Source organism: Peromyscus eremicus, chromosome 2 (assembly GCF_949786415.1).
Source record: "Peromyscus eremicus chromosome 2, PerEre_H2_v1, whole genome shotgun sequence".
Taxonomy (NCBI): Eukaryota; Metazoa; Chordata; class Mammalia; order Rodentia; family Cricetidae; genus Peromyscus; species Peromyscus eremicus.
This window is the reverse complement of record NC_081417.1, coordinates 121180735-121198822: the sequence shown is the minus strand read 5'-3', so window position 1 is coordinate 121198822 and position 18088 is coordinate 121180735. Positions and strand designations below refer to the sequence as shown.

The 18088-nt window shown below is 51.7% G+C and overlaps 1 protein-coding gene across 1 annotated transcript in view; it reads left to right on the top strand.

Annotated features, from left to right (window-relative positions):
- Positions 1-18088, top strand: part of Acot11 (acyl-CoA thioesterase 11) — a 53790-nt gene that overhangs the window by 20144 nt on the left and 15558 nt on the right. The window contains exons 2-6 of the mRNA XM_059254617.1: positions 7383-7596; positions 8183-8252; positions 14142-14202; positions 15071-15169; positions 15513-15648. Of these exons, the coding sequence (XP_059110600.1) occupies positions 7383-7596; positions 8183-8252; positions 14142-14202; positions 15071-15169; positions 15513-15648 (580 nt within the window). The remainder of the gene's footprint in view (positions 1-7382; positions 7597-8182; positions 8253-14141; positions 14203-15070; positions 15170-15512; positions 15649-18088) is intronic.

The window sequence follows — 18088 nt, the reverse complement described above, 5'->3', positions numbered from 1 at the left end:
AACTTCTCCATTACCTGTTTTCTTAACTTGATTTGTTTACATTCTTGTTTTCATTGTGTGTCTTGTGGAGTGTGTGTGTGTGTGTGTGTGCGTGTGCGTGTGCGTGTGCGTGTGTGTGTGTGTGTGTGTTTGGGAAAGATGGTGGTAGTAGGGTGAACAGAGCTTTGGAATGTTGACAGATGTCCTTGGCTTGCTGATGGGTCCAGTGGCTGGGAGGTTGTCCTGGCTGCACCCGGCTCCCTGAGAGCCTGGGGCCGTGGCCTCCTTTGTGAGGACAACATCCAGTTTAGGCAACACCATTCCAGGGCTCAGTGCAGCCAGCTTCAGACAATGAGGCCTTTCATGGGACCTGGCCAGTGGCTCCCAGGGTGGGCCAAAGGGTCCTCTTCCCACCTCCTTGTGGGATGCCCTTCCAGCCCTTCACATGGCTTTGTGAGAGACAGGATGATGGGGTGGGGGGTGGGGGGGACTCTAACTGCAGTCTGTGTCTGAGATTGAAGCCCTGCCCTGCGCTCCAGTGGTCCATAGATTGCTGGTGTTTCATATTCTCCTAGCATCCTTCCCAGAAGGATGATAATCAGCACCCCCCTCTCCTCCCAGTTGCCCTGTGGCCCTGCTGGGTTCATGGTAGAAAGAGCAGCTTCTCCTGGGTTAGTTCCTGAAGTCTGACTCAGTTTCATAGTGTTAGAAGTTAGTGCTCAACCAATGTTCTCCATGGATGGACCTGTGCCGGGAGTATTACATGTTTGATCTCCTTTAGGGTCATCCCTGAGATAACCCTTGGAGGCAGGGATTACGATCCTATTTCTTTTCTTTTCTTTGCTTTTTGTTTTTACTTTTTTGAGACAGGGTCTTTCTGTGTAGCTTGGCTGTCCTGGAACTCTGTGTAGACCAGGCTGGCCTAGAATTCACAGAGATTTGCCTGCGTCTGACCTTACGTCTGTGGGCAAGGACACTGAGGCCTATAAAGAGGTTAAACAGCTTGCCTGAGACTGTATAGGTTCATGATATAACCGCACTTGGACCCAAGCCAGGGGACCCCAACACTTGTTTCGTGAGTTACTTCAGATGCCCCCCAGCCTGTGTCTTCCTCCAGGGTGCTCATCTCTCTTGCCCTAGGGCTGCTGCTCTAGAATGGGCCCATAGATTCTGTGCTGCCTGTCCTCACTAACCGCTGTAGGCCATTCCCTCCTCCAGGGTATTCAGGATTGAAAGGAACCCCATTGCCCCCACCCATCCCTCTCCTTAGGTCTCCGCCCTGCACGGGTGCCCAGCATTCTCCCACCTGCTCCCCTTTGCTGAAGCACTGCTGTTCCTGCTTCTCTCCTGCATCGTACCTCAGACCTGCACTGCTGTTCCTGCTTCTCTCCTGCATCCTCATCATACCTGAGACCTGCACTGCTGTTCCTGCTTCTCTCCTGCATCCTCATTCTACCTGAGACCTGCACTGCTGTTCCTGCTTCTCTCCTGCATCCTCATTCTACCTCAGACCTGCACTGCTGTTCCTGCTTCTCTCCTGCATCCTCATTCTACTTCAGACCTGCACTGCTGTTCCCGCTTCTCTCCTGCATCCTCATCCTACCTGAGACCTGCATTGCTGTTCCTGCTTCTCTTCTGCATCATACCTCAGACCTGCACTGCTGTTCCTGCTTCTCTCCTGCATCCTCATTCTACTTCAGACCTGCACTGCTATTCCCGCTTCTCTCCTGCATCCTCATCCTACCTCAGACCTGCACTGCTGTTCCCGCTTCTCTCCTGCATCCCCATCATACCTCAGACCTGCACTGCTGTTCCCGCTTCTCTCCTGCATCCCCATCATACCTCAGACCTGCACTGCTGTTTCCGCTTCTCTCCTGCATCCTCATCATACCTCAGACCTTCCTTCATCTTTTAGGTCTCAGCTTGAGGTCCACTGCCTTTCTCCCGTCCGCGGGTGGGGGTGGAGGGGCGGTTATTTGGCACCCGCTCCGTGCCTGGCCCGGGTTCCTCTCCTCCTGACGGGGTAGCAACACTGCTTGGGCAGTGCTGTGATGGAGACGGTAGGAGAAAGGGGAGGAGAAGAGGCAGGGGCAGATGTAGAGTCTGACAGAACAGAGCTGGAGGGAGAAGGTGTCTGAGGAGCCCTTGTCATTGGGAGCTGAGAGAGCAGCTGCTGGACTTAGTGACAGGCCTTACAGCAGCTAGCTGGCTCTCCATCCCGACAGCAGTGGAGAGCCGTCCGACAGTCTTGAGTAAGGGACACACCTGGTGGGACTACTCCTTAGGAAGGGCAGAGTGCCACCAGGAGACCTGTGGTGGGGACAGCATCATGGAGACCTGACTAGATCTCCCTGGGAGACAAGGCAGAGCAAGTAGCCGTGGTTGTGGGTTTTGTTTTAGTGGAGTCTGGAAGTGGCCAGTAGAGTGTGGGGGCCTGGGGCCAGGCTGTGAAAATACGCACAGTTAGAACTACAGGGGCCAGAGTGGGCAGGCAGTGGGCAGGACCGGGCATTTAAGGAGCTGGTATCACCAGGACTTGGCTGCTTGGACCATGGAGGAAATGGAGGGGAAGCTGTTGTCAGGTTACCTAGCAGCAGCCTGGCTCACGAGGGCTTCCACTGGCTCCCCAGCTAGGTGGCACTGGGCAGCCTTGCCCTTCGTGTCTCATCTCTCACTGTAGAGGGTTTGGGCCGAGAGGTTTATTCTGCTCTGACCCGATAGGTCTGTGATGTGACGCTGGCCAGGAGGAGGGAACCCAAGCCCACGGCATGGTCAGCTGGGGCCTAGGTCAGGACTCGAATCTGGCCAGGTTTGGGATGGCCTGGGGCCAGGGCCTGGCATAGCTGCAGTCTGGGAAGGCCTGGCTCTGACCTCCACATGCCCGCCCTCCCTGTCAGCTGTCTTGGCCCTGCCTGGCTCTGACTTCACCCCAGGCTTCTGCTCTCCTGGGAGGAGTGGCCGTGCTCTAGAGTCCCCATTGGCTGAAGCCTCCCTGCTACACACATCCCTGCCTCCTGCTGGCTGCCTTCCCAGCTTGGTTGCTGGGATTGAGCTTGGGGGTGCGGGGGTGGGGGGTGGGGGGTGGGGTGCGGGGGGCGTTGGAGGGTGGGGATGGGGGTGGGGGTGGGGTGGGGAGTGGAGTAGAGTCTGAGACACTTAGACATTAGCAATTGGAGGCCTGATCTTGCTGCCTGGGCATCTAGAAGGTTCTCTGAGCTCCTCACCATGAGAATGGTGTGGGAAGATGGAGCCTCCCTGCTCGCCTCCCTGCCGCCTCCCTTTGCTATCACACCCAGAATGCTAAACCACCTGTATCCACATCCATGTAGACCCCCAGGGCACAGCCAGGCTGGGGCCGCCTTTGGCCGTGGTTTCCATGGTGATGGACCCTGCTGCTTGAGTGTAGCAGCCTTTAGGCAGCCTTTGAGAGCCTGAAAGATGGGCCGCTGTCATCTGTGGACCCCCACCCAGGCCCAGCATTCCTAGGTCTGTGCTCTCCTCTCCTCTTGGGGCCTAGCACTGTGCCTTGTACCCAGGAACTCTTGGAAAAAGCTGCATCTCTGGGAGGCACAGCAGTTCTGGGTCGGACAGGCCTGGTTCATCTCTTCGTGGGATTTGAGCGCGTTACCTTGGTAAAATTTGAGTTTGTCAGGTTAGCGGCAGGATCCTTAGGAGAGACTGTGGCCCCAGAGCCAGCTGCGTCCTCATCCCATAGCTGAAGTAGGCTCACATCTGTCACTGTCATGTATGACATTTTGTGTTGCTGTTTCCAAGGCCCAGGGCCTTAGCCTCCTCTTGTCCTAGGAGACCCTGGGGACAGTGTGTATAGCCTAAAGGAGCTCAGGTCACAGTCAGAACCCTAGGACTGACTGCAGCTGGGCTTTGCCATTGCCTCCAGCCTCAGTTTCCCTGTCCGTGACAGTTGTTAACAGAGCGCCTGCCTCACAAGTCTGTGGTTGGAATAAAGTTGGATTACCCCATGTGGACCCCCGAGAGAGTACGCAGCACTTAAGTGCTGGGTCAACAAGCTGTGACTGTGACCACTGCTGCACGGTCCCCACTGGTCATGAGAACTGGACTCAATGTTGGCCGCCACCTCCACCAATTCGTTCTCGTAAGTGCAGGTGTGCCCAGCTCTTGAGCATGCTTCTGACTAGGGGGACAGAGAAACTGAGATGGGACAGCAGGTCTCCTATCAGAGGGGCTACCAGGCATGTCCCCCCTTCTGCCTGGAGAGCAGGAAAGGGTACTCCAAGCTTGAAGCCCCATTTCTCACGTGTGGGGTGCAGAACTTTCTCGTTGGTGCTTCGTCTGGGTCAGGTGACTGGCAGTGATTACCCAGAACTCCACAGTCAGTAGATGTGAGTGCAGAAGAAGCAGCACTGAGTGAGGTGCCTCTTCTGAGGCCCTCAGGAAGGGGAGAGCCCGAGAAAGGGGTCTGTGGGCCTGTGGGGATGTGGAGCCATGCTTGCCACACTGTGTGGGGAGCAATTCCCAGGCTTCACTGACCCAGGCCTCCCTGCATGGGAGGTGGATGAATCTTCCTTATATCCCTTCTCCTTCCAGTCCCTGCCCTCAACTCCAGGTCTCACTTTTTTTTTGTCATATAACTGTTAATAGTTTATTGAGAGAAACTGCTCCTTAGCCCTCACATTCACATTTCATTCACATTCACATCACAGGTCAGTGATGACTGTCTACGGAGCTCAATCCAAAGAGTTCTTTGTCCTTCTGAAATCGCTTCACACTTTGATACCAGCCTTCCTTATCTCTTCAAAAATCTCTCATGGAATCGTAATTCCTTTAGAAATCTGTACATGCCGTCTTTCTTGGTTTGGCTGCACCAAACTTAGAGGAAGCTGCACCTCCCAGGGCCACAATGAGTGTGCTGACAGTAGGAACCTGCAGACGCACGGCCAGAACACCATGCATTTGGGGGTTCGGCAATGCCCTGGGAGTCAGGGTAGTGAACGTCCACTACACCAATTTCCTTCCTGCACTGGGAGTCAGGGTAGTGAACGTCCACTACACCAATTTCCTTCCTGCACTGGGAGTCAGGGTAGTGAACGTCCACTACACCAACTTCCTTCCTGCTTCTCAGAAAAATGGAGAGCCTAGGTCCCACTTTTCACAGTGTGGTCTTCATCGGATCTTCCTGTTTCCCGTGCAGCCTGGCAATCTGCTTGCTTAGAGTGTTTGCTCCATTTGTTTTCCAATTTACCACTTTAAACTTTTTTGTTTTTATTTTTTTAAGAATTATTTATTTATTATATTATACTTATTATAATATTAATTATTTATTATACAGTGTTCTGCCTGCATGTGTCCCTGCACACCACAAGAGGGCACCAGATCTCATTACAGATGGTTGTGAGCCACCATGTGGTTGCTGGGAATTGAACTCAGGTCCTCTGGAAGAGCAGCCAGTGCTCTTAACCGCTGAGCCATCTCTCCAGCCCTCATTTTTATTTTTTTAAGCAGTGTTTCACTGTGGAGCCCTGACTGGCATGGGACTCTCTATGTAGCTCTGGCTGGCCTTGACCCACGGAGATGTAGCTGCCTCTGCCTCCCAAGTACTGGGACTAAAGGTGTATACTACCATACCTGCAGTTAAACATTGTAAAATGTATAGTTCAGTGGGATTAACTGCATTTATATTGGGACCCTTCACCACTATCTTCAGAACTTTTCGTCTTTTCGAGCCAGAGCCCACCCCCTGCACGCCCCATCAAGCATTAGCACAGTCCCTAGCCATCCTACTGTACTACAAAAACGATCCAAGGATGTCATTCTATGAGTGACTTCTAGTGTTTGCCCTTTGGGGGCTGCTGTGTCTCAATATAATGTCTAACCCTTTCATTTATTTTTGAGACTGTGTCAGAATTTCCTTCCTTTTTAATGCTGAGACACAGACAGGGGACTCCATATATATACCTGCTACATTTGAAACATTATTTATTTATTTGTACTGTGTGTGTGTGTGTGTGTGTGTGTGTGTGTGTGTGTGTGTGCAGGTGTGTGCACACACAGGCCAAAAGAAGGCATCCAGGGCCTTCGTTCATCACTTTCCACCTGTTCCTTTGAGGCAGAATTTCTCTCTGAACCCGGAGCTCAAATTTTCTTAGCTAGTCTGGAAGCCAGCAAGCCCCGGTGATCCTCAGATCGATTGACTTCGGAGCTCTGGGTAGTCGTTGTCAGTAACTAGTCATTGACACAGCTGAAGAGCCAACAGAGAAAGTTGTGGAACCCACACGTGAGAGGTGGGGCTTCAGGCTTGGTGTACCCTTTATTGTTCTCAGGCAGGATGGTCCCTTTCCCTGTCAGGAGTTCCACACTTGTTTTCCTCCTGGCTCTGCCCACCTTGGGGCTGGGTTCCGGGAGTTTGTAAGATGCTCAGTGTTTTGGTTACTTTTGCCGTGAAGAGACACCATGACCAAGGCAACTTATAGAAGAGTTTATTGGGGGCTTACAGTTTCTGAGGGCGACTCCATGCCTGGCAGGGAGCCCGGCAGCAGACAGGCATGCATGGCACTGGAGCAGTAGCTGAGACACAGCCATGATGCAGAGAGCTAACTGGAAATGGCTTTTGAAACCTCAAAGCCTGTCCCAGTGACACACCTCCTCCAACAAGGCCACACCTCCTGATCCTTCCTAAACAGTTCCATTGACTGGGGACCAAGCATTCAAATATATGAGCCTACAGGGGTGGGAGGGCATTGTCATTTAAACCACCACACTCCACTATGTGGGTGTTGGGATCTGAACTCTGGTCCTCAGGACTTTGCAAGTGTTTTTAACTGCTGAGCTATCTCTCTGCACCCCCCCCCCACTACCACCTTTTTTAGGAGGGGAAGTCTTTCAAGAGAGAAAGTCAGCCGGGCGGTGGTGGCGCACGCCTTTAATCCCAGCACTCGGGAGGCAGAGCCAGGCGGATCTCTGTGAGTTCGAGGCCAGCCTGGGCTACCAAGTGAGTCCCAGGAAAGGCGCAAAGCTACACAGAGAAACCCTGTCTCGAAAAACCAAAAAAAAAAGAAAGTCAAGAACGAAACATGGTGGTGGGCCTATAATTCCAGTCTTCTAGAGGCTGAAGAAGAACAAGAGCTCAAGGCCAACCTGGGCTACACAGAGAGACACTGTTTAAAAAAAGAATAAGCCAATCTAAAGGAAAACTCTAAAAGTTGCCCACTATTAGTAACAAGGAAGTAGACACTCTTCTAAGAGGGAGCTGCCACAGGTGGCATTCCGCTGACCTCTGAGAGCATGGGCTGGAGGATCGTGGGTCATGGTGGTCATTCTTGGTTAGTCTGGTCCAAACTGCTTCTCCTCCTCCATAGCTGAGGTGTCAGGGTTAGCAGGGCAGAGACACGCAGAATGCTGACCACGGTGTCCTCACCTGTCCCCAGGGCTTTGCCTCTATGTTCTCTGCTCGCACATCCCGGAAGTCAGTCTCACACCCAGAGCACGGAGACGCCTCCGCCATGGCAGAGGAGGAGGAGTACCGGAATGCCACGGAGGTGCAGATGAGCCAGCTGGTGCTGCCCTGCCACACTAACCACCGTGGGGAGCTGAGCATTGGACAGTTGCTCAAATGGATCGACACCACAGCCTGCCTGTCAGGTGAGGCTCTGCTCCAGGCTCTCATCACATCCCCACCACTTGCCCTGTCGAACCTGGGCAGGGGCCCCAATTTTTGAAGATGGTCTCCTTCTCTCTCATGATCACCACACTTGTTCCCCTTCTGGCCTTAGCTCCTGCTCGCCCCTTGCCTCAAATCCTCTGTTGATCTCCTAGTTGTCTGAGCAGCCTGTCCCTGTCCCTTGGTGCCCTCGTCCTGGGTGTTGGTACCACGCAGATGTCCCTGCCTGCCGCTACTGTTGCCTACCCATAGCTGTTTCCCGTTGGCTGGTAAAGACCAGACAGAGACTGCACGCACACAATCCTCTCCATGTTGGCTTTTGCTACATTCGTTTCTCCAGCCTCCAGGTCTAACACAGTGACTTGGCTATACCAGCAGGATTTGAGAGGCCCTAGCCAGCTGTGGGGTCAGGGAAAGGGCTCCAGAGGGGACCAAGGGCTGAGTCAAGAAGTGGGAAAAGAAAGGTGGGCCCTCCTGGTGGAGAAGCCTCTGGAAGAGGGATATGTGGTCAGAGGCCTGTGTGACATGGACAGGCTGCTAACATTTGGCTTTCTTCTCCTGAGCCAGCGGAGAGGCATGCTGGCTGCCCCTGTGTCACGGCGTCCATGGATGACATCTACTTTGACCACACCATTAGGTAAGCGGCCCTCTGACTTCACTACCCTCTTGGTCTCCCCATCTCCAGCCCAGGGCCTGCATCCCAATCTCCCCACCTACCAAGTTGTGGGGTACTTGGAGCTGACTCAGTTGACTGATGACTTTGGAAAGTGGAACCGTGGTGTCTTGGGGATGGAACATCTTTCTGCAAGCGTGTGGGATAGCAGGGGTTAGGAGTGGCCTGTTGCTCTGTGCCATCAGGTGGGCTTTCTCGCCAGGGTGGGGCCAGGGGGGTTGTCTCAGGTTTGCAGTTGGAAAGACTCCTCTGGTGGGGTATGGAGGCCAGGCTGTGGAATACGCAGAGCCAACAGCTCGGGGGTCTGAAGTGTGTCATGAGGTGGTGCTATGTGACTTTGGTTGGGTAGGTCAGATTCTCTCTCTGGTCTTTGTTTTCCTTACCTGTAAAATGGAAGGACTGGAATTTGTCCGGGAAACACCTTTTTCAGCTCAGACATTTCTTCACAGGTCCTTGGTCACTGGACTATAGGGAACCAGCCCCTTGACAAGGCACTGGGGCCCAGCCTGTGCTAGAAGAGTGAGCCTTGGTCCACACCCGTTCCAGCTCTTACTCAGGGACACTTTTTCCTTTTCAGTGACTGTATGGCTTAGACAGCTGGTCATTCCCTCCAGGCTTTGCCACTGGTCTGCATCCTCCTGGGACACAAGGAGGCTGCAGAGCCCTTGGCCCAGGACAGGTCTCACATAGAGCTCTTGCTCCTGGGCTACTCCTAGAGATGCTGTCTGTCCACAGGATATCAGGTGCTTCTTCAGGCTTGCCTGGCACCCTGTGTGGATGGATAAGGAGGATGTTTGGCCAGTTCCTGTACACAAGTCAGTCACCTGTTCACTACACACTCAGTATTAGTTAATGTGCTGGTTTTATGTCAGCTTGACCCAGAAGAACGGACCTCAGGTGAGAAAGTGTTCCCATGGGCCCATGGGCAAGCCTGTGGGACAGTTCCTCGATTAATAATGGATGTGGGAGGGCCCACTGTGTGTAGTGGCACTCTGGGCAGGTGGTCCTAGGCTGTAGAAGAAAGCAGACTGAGTAAGCCATGGGGAACAAGCATCCTCCATGGTCTCTGCTTCCCTTCCTGTCCCCAGATTTCTGCCTTAGATGATGAACTGTGATGTGGGAGTGAAATAAACTGTTTCCTCCCAAGGTGCTTTTTGGTCATGGTGTTTCATTACAGCCACAGTTGAGCCACTAGTTAAGATAGTTAAGAGCCTTTGTGGATTGGTGTCATGCTGGGTTTGGGGACACAAACGACCAGAATACAATCCTTAAGCCCAGGACTATCCAGTCAGCGGAGGGACAGCTGGAGAAATGTCATTTGCATTTGTAATGGGAAGTTGAGGCTTGAAGTGTGGCTCAGAGCATGTGTTCAGCATGAAGGAGCCCTGGGTTCGATCCCTACCACCACCATGACAGAAAAACAGCGAGTCCTCCAGTGACAATGAGATCTGGTAAAGTGTTGCTTTGTCATACTTTGCTATTTATCTCTTAGTTCTGGGGAGCCAACCCAGCTTGGACCAGCTTGACAAACAGTTTCAGCTCGACAGATAGGCTTTATCCCTGAAGGTGGTACTAAGTGTCCATGTGCTCCAGCTCAGTTCCCTCTTATCAACGTCTTACATTTCTATTTTATCAATATATTGCTTAGAAAAAGCCTTTTTAATGTGTTAACATATTTAATAATGAGGGCTACAGTATGAGGTTTTTGTTGTTAGTATCCTCATTTTACAGAGAAGTAAGGTAACTTGTTCAGGTCACACAGCAGGTGGAGGACCCAGGATTCACTCTCAGGTGGCAATCTGGCCCTAAGGCCCTTTCTTTTTATCAGTGTATTTCATGGGTTTGGGGGCAGGACATCAAGGCAGGTTGTCAAGGGGACTTCCTGGAGTGGTCTTAGCTGGCTGGAGAACAGGGAGCTTTGTGCTCTGGAGGCTAGGACACCGGATCTGGGTATTGTTAAAATATTAAGGCAGCTGGGTGGCGGTACATGCCTTTAATCCCAGCACTTGGGAGGCAGAGCCAGGCAGATCTTTGTGAGTTCGAGGCCAGTCTGATCTACAGAGTGAGATCCAGGACAGGCGCAAAGCTCACAGAGAAACCCTGTCTCGAAACCCCCCCACCACCAAAAAAAAATATTAAGGCAACTCCGCGTAGTTAAAAGGGAGGTTTATCTTTGGGGGTAACTTACAAGTGAAGGGATAGGTAACAGGGTCTGGGAGAGGTGTAGCACAGTTTGGCAGTGTTCTCTGGAAAACTCTGCTCGGTCTACCTTCAGTGTCCAGGGTCCAGGAACCAAGAGCGCCAACCCATCCGGATCTCCGGTCTTCAGCCTCTCTTGGTCCCGCCTTGTAGGCGTGACAGTTACCGAAGCCTCAATGGGGGTTGGAACTTCCAGATCAAAGCTGGAATGGCTACCCACTACATCTGGGTCTGCTCTGGACCCCGCTGCTGATTTGGGTTCTCTTCATTGGAAAGCATGGGGAGGGCATATGTAAGGGGTGAACCTGCTGCAGGAACCAGAAGGTGACAGTGAGTCTGGGCAGAGGGGTACAGGAAGAGGGCACGTTGTAGAGAGCCTAGAACATGCCGATGGCCAGGCGAGGCCTGGCAGCACCTGAGGACAGTTGCAGGTTTCCATTTGTTTCTTTTGGTTTTTGTCATTTGAAAATATTTCAAGCCAGGCATGGTGGTACACATCTATGGTCTTAGCATTTGGGAGGCTGAGACAGGGGCATTGTGTGATTAAAAACCGGCTTGGTTTATATAACATAATAAAACCCTGTTTCAAACATAACCTCCAAATAAATATACTAATTTAATTTAAAAAAATTACCAAAAACATGTTAAGGGACCCCCCACACACACACCTGTAATACCACTACTCAGGAGCTGAGGCAGGAGAATCATGAGTTCATGGTCACCCTGGGGTACATAATGAGACCCTGTCCCAAACAATACAAGACAAAGTAAACTATTTCCAAATATATCTGTAAGGACTAAGAACCAATTTTAAACAACTTCCACCATACCTGAAAAATGGCCAATTATTTCTCCCCACTGGTTTGCAAATCAAATCAACTGAGCGTGTGTGTGTGTGTGTGTGTGTGTGTGTGTGTGTGTGTGTGTGTGTGTGTAAGATGGAGGTGGAGACCAGAAGGATTAGATTCCTGGAGCTGAGTTTATAGGTGGTTGTGAGCCACTGGATGTGGGTGCTGGGAACTGAACTCAGATCCTTTACAACGGCAGTATGTGCTGTTAAACATCAAGCCATCTCTCCAGCCCTCTCAGACCTCTTCTAGCACCACAGAAAGAGAAGTCAGCTTTAAATCACCAATCCCTTAGTCCCTGTGGGGAATCTATCCCCAGATCCCCGATGGGTGCCTGCAACCCTGACTGGCATCAATCCCTACACATACCATGATGTCTCCTGTAGATACAAAGCCATGATGAAGCTTAGTTCAAAATTAGGTAAGTCAGGGTTTAACAATGAAAGGCTGTGCCCGGCCTGGTGGCACAAGCCTATAACCCCAGCTATGCTGGAGCCTAGGGTGGGAGGATCATGAATTGAATATGAATTCAAGACCAGCATGAGCTACAGAGTAAGTTCAAGGCCAGTCTGGGCATCTTAGTGAGATCCTGTCTTAAAACTGAAGTAAAAAGGAAGCTGGGGATTCAGTTTAGTGGTAGAACACTTGCCTGAGGCCCTAGGTTTAATCTCCAGTATTGAGATGGAGGAGAAGAGGGGAGCTTATAATAAAATTGATCCATTATAACAACATGCTTCCACAAATACTAGAAACTTTGAAGTTATTTATTACTTTTTAAACTTTTTTTTTTGAGACAGGGTTTCTCTGTGTAGTTTTGGTGCCTGTCCTGGATCTTGCTCTATAGACTAGGCTGGTCTTGAACTCATAGAGATTTGCCTGGCTCTGCCTCCTAATTGCTGGGATTAAAGATGTGCATCATTTTTAAACTTCTAACTAGTTTTATGTGTATGGGTGTTTTGCCTGCCTGTATGTCTGTGCACCACATGTGTGCAGTGTTCACAGAGGCCAGAAGAGGGCGGCAGATTCCCTGGAACTGGAGTTACAGGTGGTTGTGAGCCACCCTATAGGTGCTGGAATTGAACCTGGGTCCTGTGCAAGAGCGGCCAGTGCTCTTAACCACTGTGCCATGATTCCAGCTCTCTCTTTTCACTTTTACCTTTTTCTTTGTTTTTTCGAGACAGGATTTCTCTGTGTGGTCCTGGCTGTCCTGGAATTTGCTTTGTAGACCAGGCTGGCCTTGAACTCACAGAGATCTGTCTGCTTCTGCCTCCCGAGTGCTGGGATTAAAGGTGTGCGCCACCGCTGCCCGGCTCTTTCCTAACTTCCGATCGTGAAAATTTCCAAGCACATGGATATTAGGGCATTCCACTGTTGCTAGGATCCGATGGTTGCTGCTGCCTTGCTGCCTTGCTTTATCTACACGTGGGTAAAGGCATGTAAAAACACCTTTTACAGATGACACTCTCCTGCCCGAGTGTCAATATTGCTGAAAACATTAACAGAGATGACTTTTCAGCACTGTGAGCAGAAGTCACTCATGCAGCCCCTGAACTGACCAGCTGGGTGCTGGGTTGAGTCACCCTACCTCTCACTGGGCCTTGGAGGCATAGGCAGTCCCGCTGCATTCCCAGAGCTGTACATACAAGGAGGCGGGCTCAGAGAAGTGAGGTGACTTGCCCCAGGTCACCAACTGGTGGTATGACAGTTGAAGCAGAACATGACCAGCCTAGTCTTGTGTGGCCACACTATGGCCTTGTGACTGGCATGCCGCTTGGCTTTGGTGGGGGGCAGTGCCTGTTCATGAGCCAAAGAGAAGAGAGGTAAAAGGACTTCTTGAGGTCACAGTGGTTGAACGGGGCCAACTTTCCAGCCATTTGCCCTCTCCATCCCCATAGCCCATCAGCTGGGCATGCTCTGCTGCCTCTAGTCAGGCACAGGGCAGGCTAGGTGGCTCCCCAGAGGTTTATGTGGACATGTGAAATGTTCCCAGGACAGGCTACAGCTGGGAAGAACTGGGCTGGGTCAGTCAACACAGCCTGTCTAGAATCCTGGCCCTGTTTGGCATTAGTTGGGAGACCTTGTTAGCTGGGTGACCTTGGACAGATCACTTAACCTCTCTGATGTTCAGCCCCCTCTAAACCCGTCTCCAAGTTTGAGATTCAAATGTGGAAATGCACACATAGCACCTTGAAGTGTCCCATTTCCCTGTCCATTCCTCTTTCCCACCATTGGCACTTGGCAAGCATTTGGTAAATGTGGATCTGTTAACTCAGTCGGTCACCGTTTATGGAGGTCTCACCCTGCTGCGTGTGCTTGGTGTGTTGATGAGCAAAACGTATGCTCCCTGGGTTGGGATGTGACTCACAGTCGAGCATGTGGCTGCTCCGCACAGGCCCTGACTTTCAGGAACCATAGACATGAAATGGAAGAGAGAGCAAAAGCCAGGGGCTTTGGTCCAGTGTGGTTTAAGGGCTGGGGAGGCAGAGGTCACACTCCAGGAGGAGTGTTGGAAGGTGAGCTCTGGACACTGTGGGGGTAGGGGGGCTGTCCCAGGGAGGGGACTGTAGGGCAAAAAGAGACCACATAGCTCCTGGACAGTGGGGCAGGAGGAATCGAGAAGCGTAAAATCAGGCGCTCTGGAAGCTCTGATGCCTCCACCTGTGGGGAGTGCTCCTGTTGGCCTCTGGCTTGGTGACATTGCAGACGTGAATATGTTCTGGGAGTCCTGAAGGGCTTTTGTTAACCCCCATCTCTGAGGTGCTGGGCGTCTGAGGCCCCAGTCCTCACCCTGATTTCCTCTCCTTAGTGTCGGCCAAGTGGTGAATATCAAGGCCAAGGTGAACCGGGCCTTCAACTCCAGCATGGAGGTGTGTGTGGCTGGCCCTGCTGGGGGTGGGATGGCCCTTCCGTTCCACTCAACCCAGGACCCCTCACACTGTAGGACCCTGACTAGAGTTCCAAAATGGCTGGCTGGGGGAGGAGGACTGGAAGGCTTTCTTTGCTAATATCCCATAGCACAGGAGGGTACATGGAGGCCAGGAAGGGGAGTGGGCTTGCTCACAGCTTCCACTCCTGGCCAGGCACATTCAGTAGCAGGTGGTGAAGGTTTGGGGAAGGCAGTACTGTATCTGGTCATGGCGCTGCAATGGGCGAGCCTGGGCTTTTGCCTGTTAGCTCACCTCAGTGGCCTCTGTCCCCACATCTGTACAATGGGCCCATGGCTCCTGCTCTCAGGGCACTGAAGGTTTAGTGGGAGGGTGGTGAGATGATGTACAGGCTTTGGGAGCAACTGAGGACTTCATTTCTTCTCCCAGGCTTTATTTAGGTTCTGCAGCATCACCTAGTAAGCCATTAATTCCTTAGAGCCTCAGAGGCTGGGGTAATAGGGTCCCGACCATGTTTCTAGGCAGCACACAGATGCCCAGTTACTCCCCAGGCATCCCACAAATCTGTCCTTTCAGTATTAACAGTATTTAACCCTTTCAGTAATCCCTCCAGGGTAGCTGTGACCACGCCCATTCTATAGACGAGGAAACAGACTCAGAGAAGGCAAATGAATTGCCCAAGATTTTCCAGGGAACCAAGAGAAGGTCAGAACTAACTGGTGTTCCACACTTGATAGGTGACAGAGAAACTCCAGAGGCCCAGCCTAGTGGCTCTTTAGTCTCACCAAGCTGCAGGTCTTGATTACTCAGCGTCCCTTCCGCCCTCCCCCATGCCCCTCCCCTTCTCTAGGTGGGCATCCAGGTGGTCTCTGAGGACCTGTGCTCTGAGAAGCAGTGGAATGTGTGCAAGGCCCTGGCCACCTTTGTGGCTCACCGGGAGCTCTCCAAGGTAGACGGCTGTCCCAGCTGCCCAGTTATACCCACCATACCCCCCAGGGGGACGATCCTACCCAGGTACCTCCTCTTCCCTTCCCCATCTCTTCCTGCACATTTAAACAGGAGGAATCTTCAGAACACTGTGTTCTGAACAGACCCTTCTATTTTCTGGGCCTTTGTCCAAGATATGCCCTGCTGGCTTACAATGGGGACAGGAAGGTGGGCACAGAGGGGAGAGATCTCTGGAGTTCTCCCCCCCCCCACTCCCCAGAAGCCCAGACCCATTAGGTACCAGCTTCAGGCATCAGGCCATTGTGCTCTTAGGAAACTTGTCCCCCCTGTCTCTTGGCCAACAGGTGAAGCTGAAACAGGTCATACCATTGACAGAGGAAGAGAAGACGGAGCACGGGGTGGCCGCTGAGCGCCGGCGCATGCGGCTGGTCTATGCAGACACCATCAAGGACCTCCTGAGCCACTGTGCCATCCAGGACGGTGAGTGTGGCTAGGTACACACAAGACAGGAGCTGGTTGTACGCAGGAAGACAGCTGGTGTCCTCGAACTCCCTTTGAGTGGAAGGAGGAAAAGATCCCCTGTGGACTGCTGTCCTTGGTGGCCTCAGGCTCCTCTGGCCTCCTTGGCCTCAAGATCTCTTCCAGGGAAAGCAGATGCTGGGGCCATTCCCTCATAGCCCAGAAGCAGTGGAGATGGAGTGGGTGGGTCCTGTTGGAATCCCCGTCACACACAATGCGTTCGGGCCTCTGGAGATGTGTGGGATGATAGTGTGGGAAGGTAGTGTTGGGCTAGGCTTTGAAGACTTATAGGAATTTTAAAAAGTGTCTGTGTACAGGTGTGTGTGTTTTCTTTTCCCCCCAAGAAAAATAAAAAGATGAGAAGCAAGGCTCCCCCCATCCCAGATCCCAGGTCATCTCCCTTGAGGCAAAGACTGCTACCTGGTTTTGAATATCTTTCTAGGGGTGCTCCCTGTCATGTGTGTGTTATTTAGTTCCTGTTTTCAGCCCTAAGGGAACACATAGGACACATTGTTCTGTATGTTGATGTTGATTTTTTTCTTTATAAAAACCTCTCTTGATGATTGTTCTCTGTTGGTACGGGATGATCTGCCTTGGACTGGGTGGGATTTTGGCAGGTGGCGAGGTGAGGAAGGTGTTCTACAGAGGAGGAAGGCCCTGGGGGTAGAAACAGGAACCTCGGGTTCTTATCCATCTCCCTGGCTTATGTGAGGTCTTCCTTGATACTAAAGTTGAAAGGGCCCATTTCAGACAAATAAGAAGTTATTCAGCTGAGCCAAGTGACACACACCAGTAATCTTAGCATTCTGGAAACTGAGGCAGGAGGATCATGGTTAGAGGCCAGCTTTGATGAGATATGAGGTTCAAGGCCACCCTGGGATATGTAGTGAGATCCTGTCTCAAAATAAACAAACAAAAACTGAGTGTTGGCTGAGCATAGTGGTTCATACTGGCAGTTCCAACAGGGACATGACACAGGAGGCTGAGGCAGCAGGATCAGGAGTTCAAGACCAGCCTGTACCACATGAAACCCCATCTTATCCCCTCAACACCTCCCTCCCCTCAAAATACCTGCAGGAACATCTGGTGTGGTGACTTATTCCTGTGATTGTAGCACTTGGAAGGCTTGAGGCAGGAACATGCTATGAGTCTGTTCCTGAGCTCTATAATAAGTTTCAGGCAAGGCAGGGCTGCAGATTATGATCCCGCTCAAAGACCCCAAGAGAGGATCTGTGAGATGGCTCAGCACATAAAGAAACTTGCTGTGCAAGCTTAACAACCCGGGTTCAATTCCCAGAACCTACTTAAAGGTGAAAGGAGAGAGCCAACCTCACAACATTGTCCTTTGGCTTTCAAATGCACTCTGTGGCAAAAAGCACCCCCCACATCATCTCATCATCATCATCATCATCATCATCATCATCATCATCATCACAATAATAATAAATTAACAAAACAAAAACCAAAAAAAGAGCCAGACAAGGTGTCACATCCCTATAATCTCAGCACTTGGGAGGCAGAGGCAGGAGGATCACCACAAGCTTAAGGCCAGCCTGTTCTATATATTGACTTCTAGCCCAGTCAGACCTACAAGGAGAGACCTTGTCTAAAAAACAAATAAAACACACAGAGGTTCTGGTAGAGTATTTGACTAACATGCACATGGCCCTGTGTTCAAGTCCCACCATTGAAAACAACAAAACCCACAAACTGGGTAATTGTTCTTTGCCAAAATGAGGAGCAAGCATATGGAACTCACAGACTGCATGCTGAGCTCTGAGTTCCCTAAGCCCCATCGTGCTGGGCTTGGGGGATGCTAGAGGAAACAGCTCTTCCAGTTGGTTTGGTCCTATGGATCTGTCCATTCCGTCGCAACCCTCCCAAACCCCTGCTGTCCCGATAGCCTGCCTCCAAGGGACCGTCTAGATACCTCTGCCTGGCATCCAAGCCTCACAGACTAATGGTTGAGCCCCAGGGCGCGTGTCCTCCCCTAAGCTTACCCAAAGGCCTTGGCGCCTGCCAGCACCTCCTCCAATCTTGGGCTTACGTCATTCTCAGCTTCTGTTTCCCTGTCCTGCCTTTCCTGGGACATCCCACCAGGCCTTTCACCCGAGTGAAGGTTGTCTCTCTGCTGGGTGTCTCCAGACTCTATCAGGATTCTGGAGACGCGTGACAGCACCTTGCTTCAGTTGGCCACGTTGGCATCAGCTTCCTGAACCCCTGAGGCCCTATTTGCTCATTAGCTTCTCCTGCCCTGGGTGTCTTAATGCCACTCCTGCAAGGAACAGGGACTGGTCAGGGTAGTAGGCAGCAAGGACCATCCTGAAAATGTAGCCACTGACTGTGAGCTGAGCTCATGACAGTCACAACCATCCCTCACTGACACCCAGTCCCGTCCGGC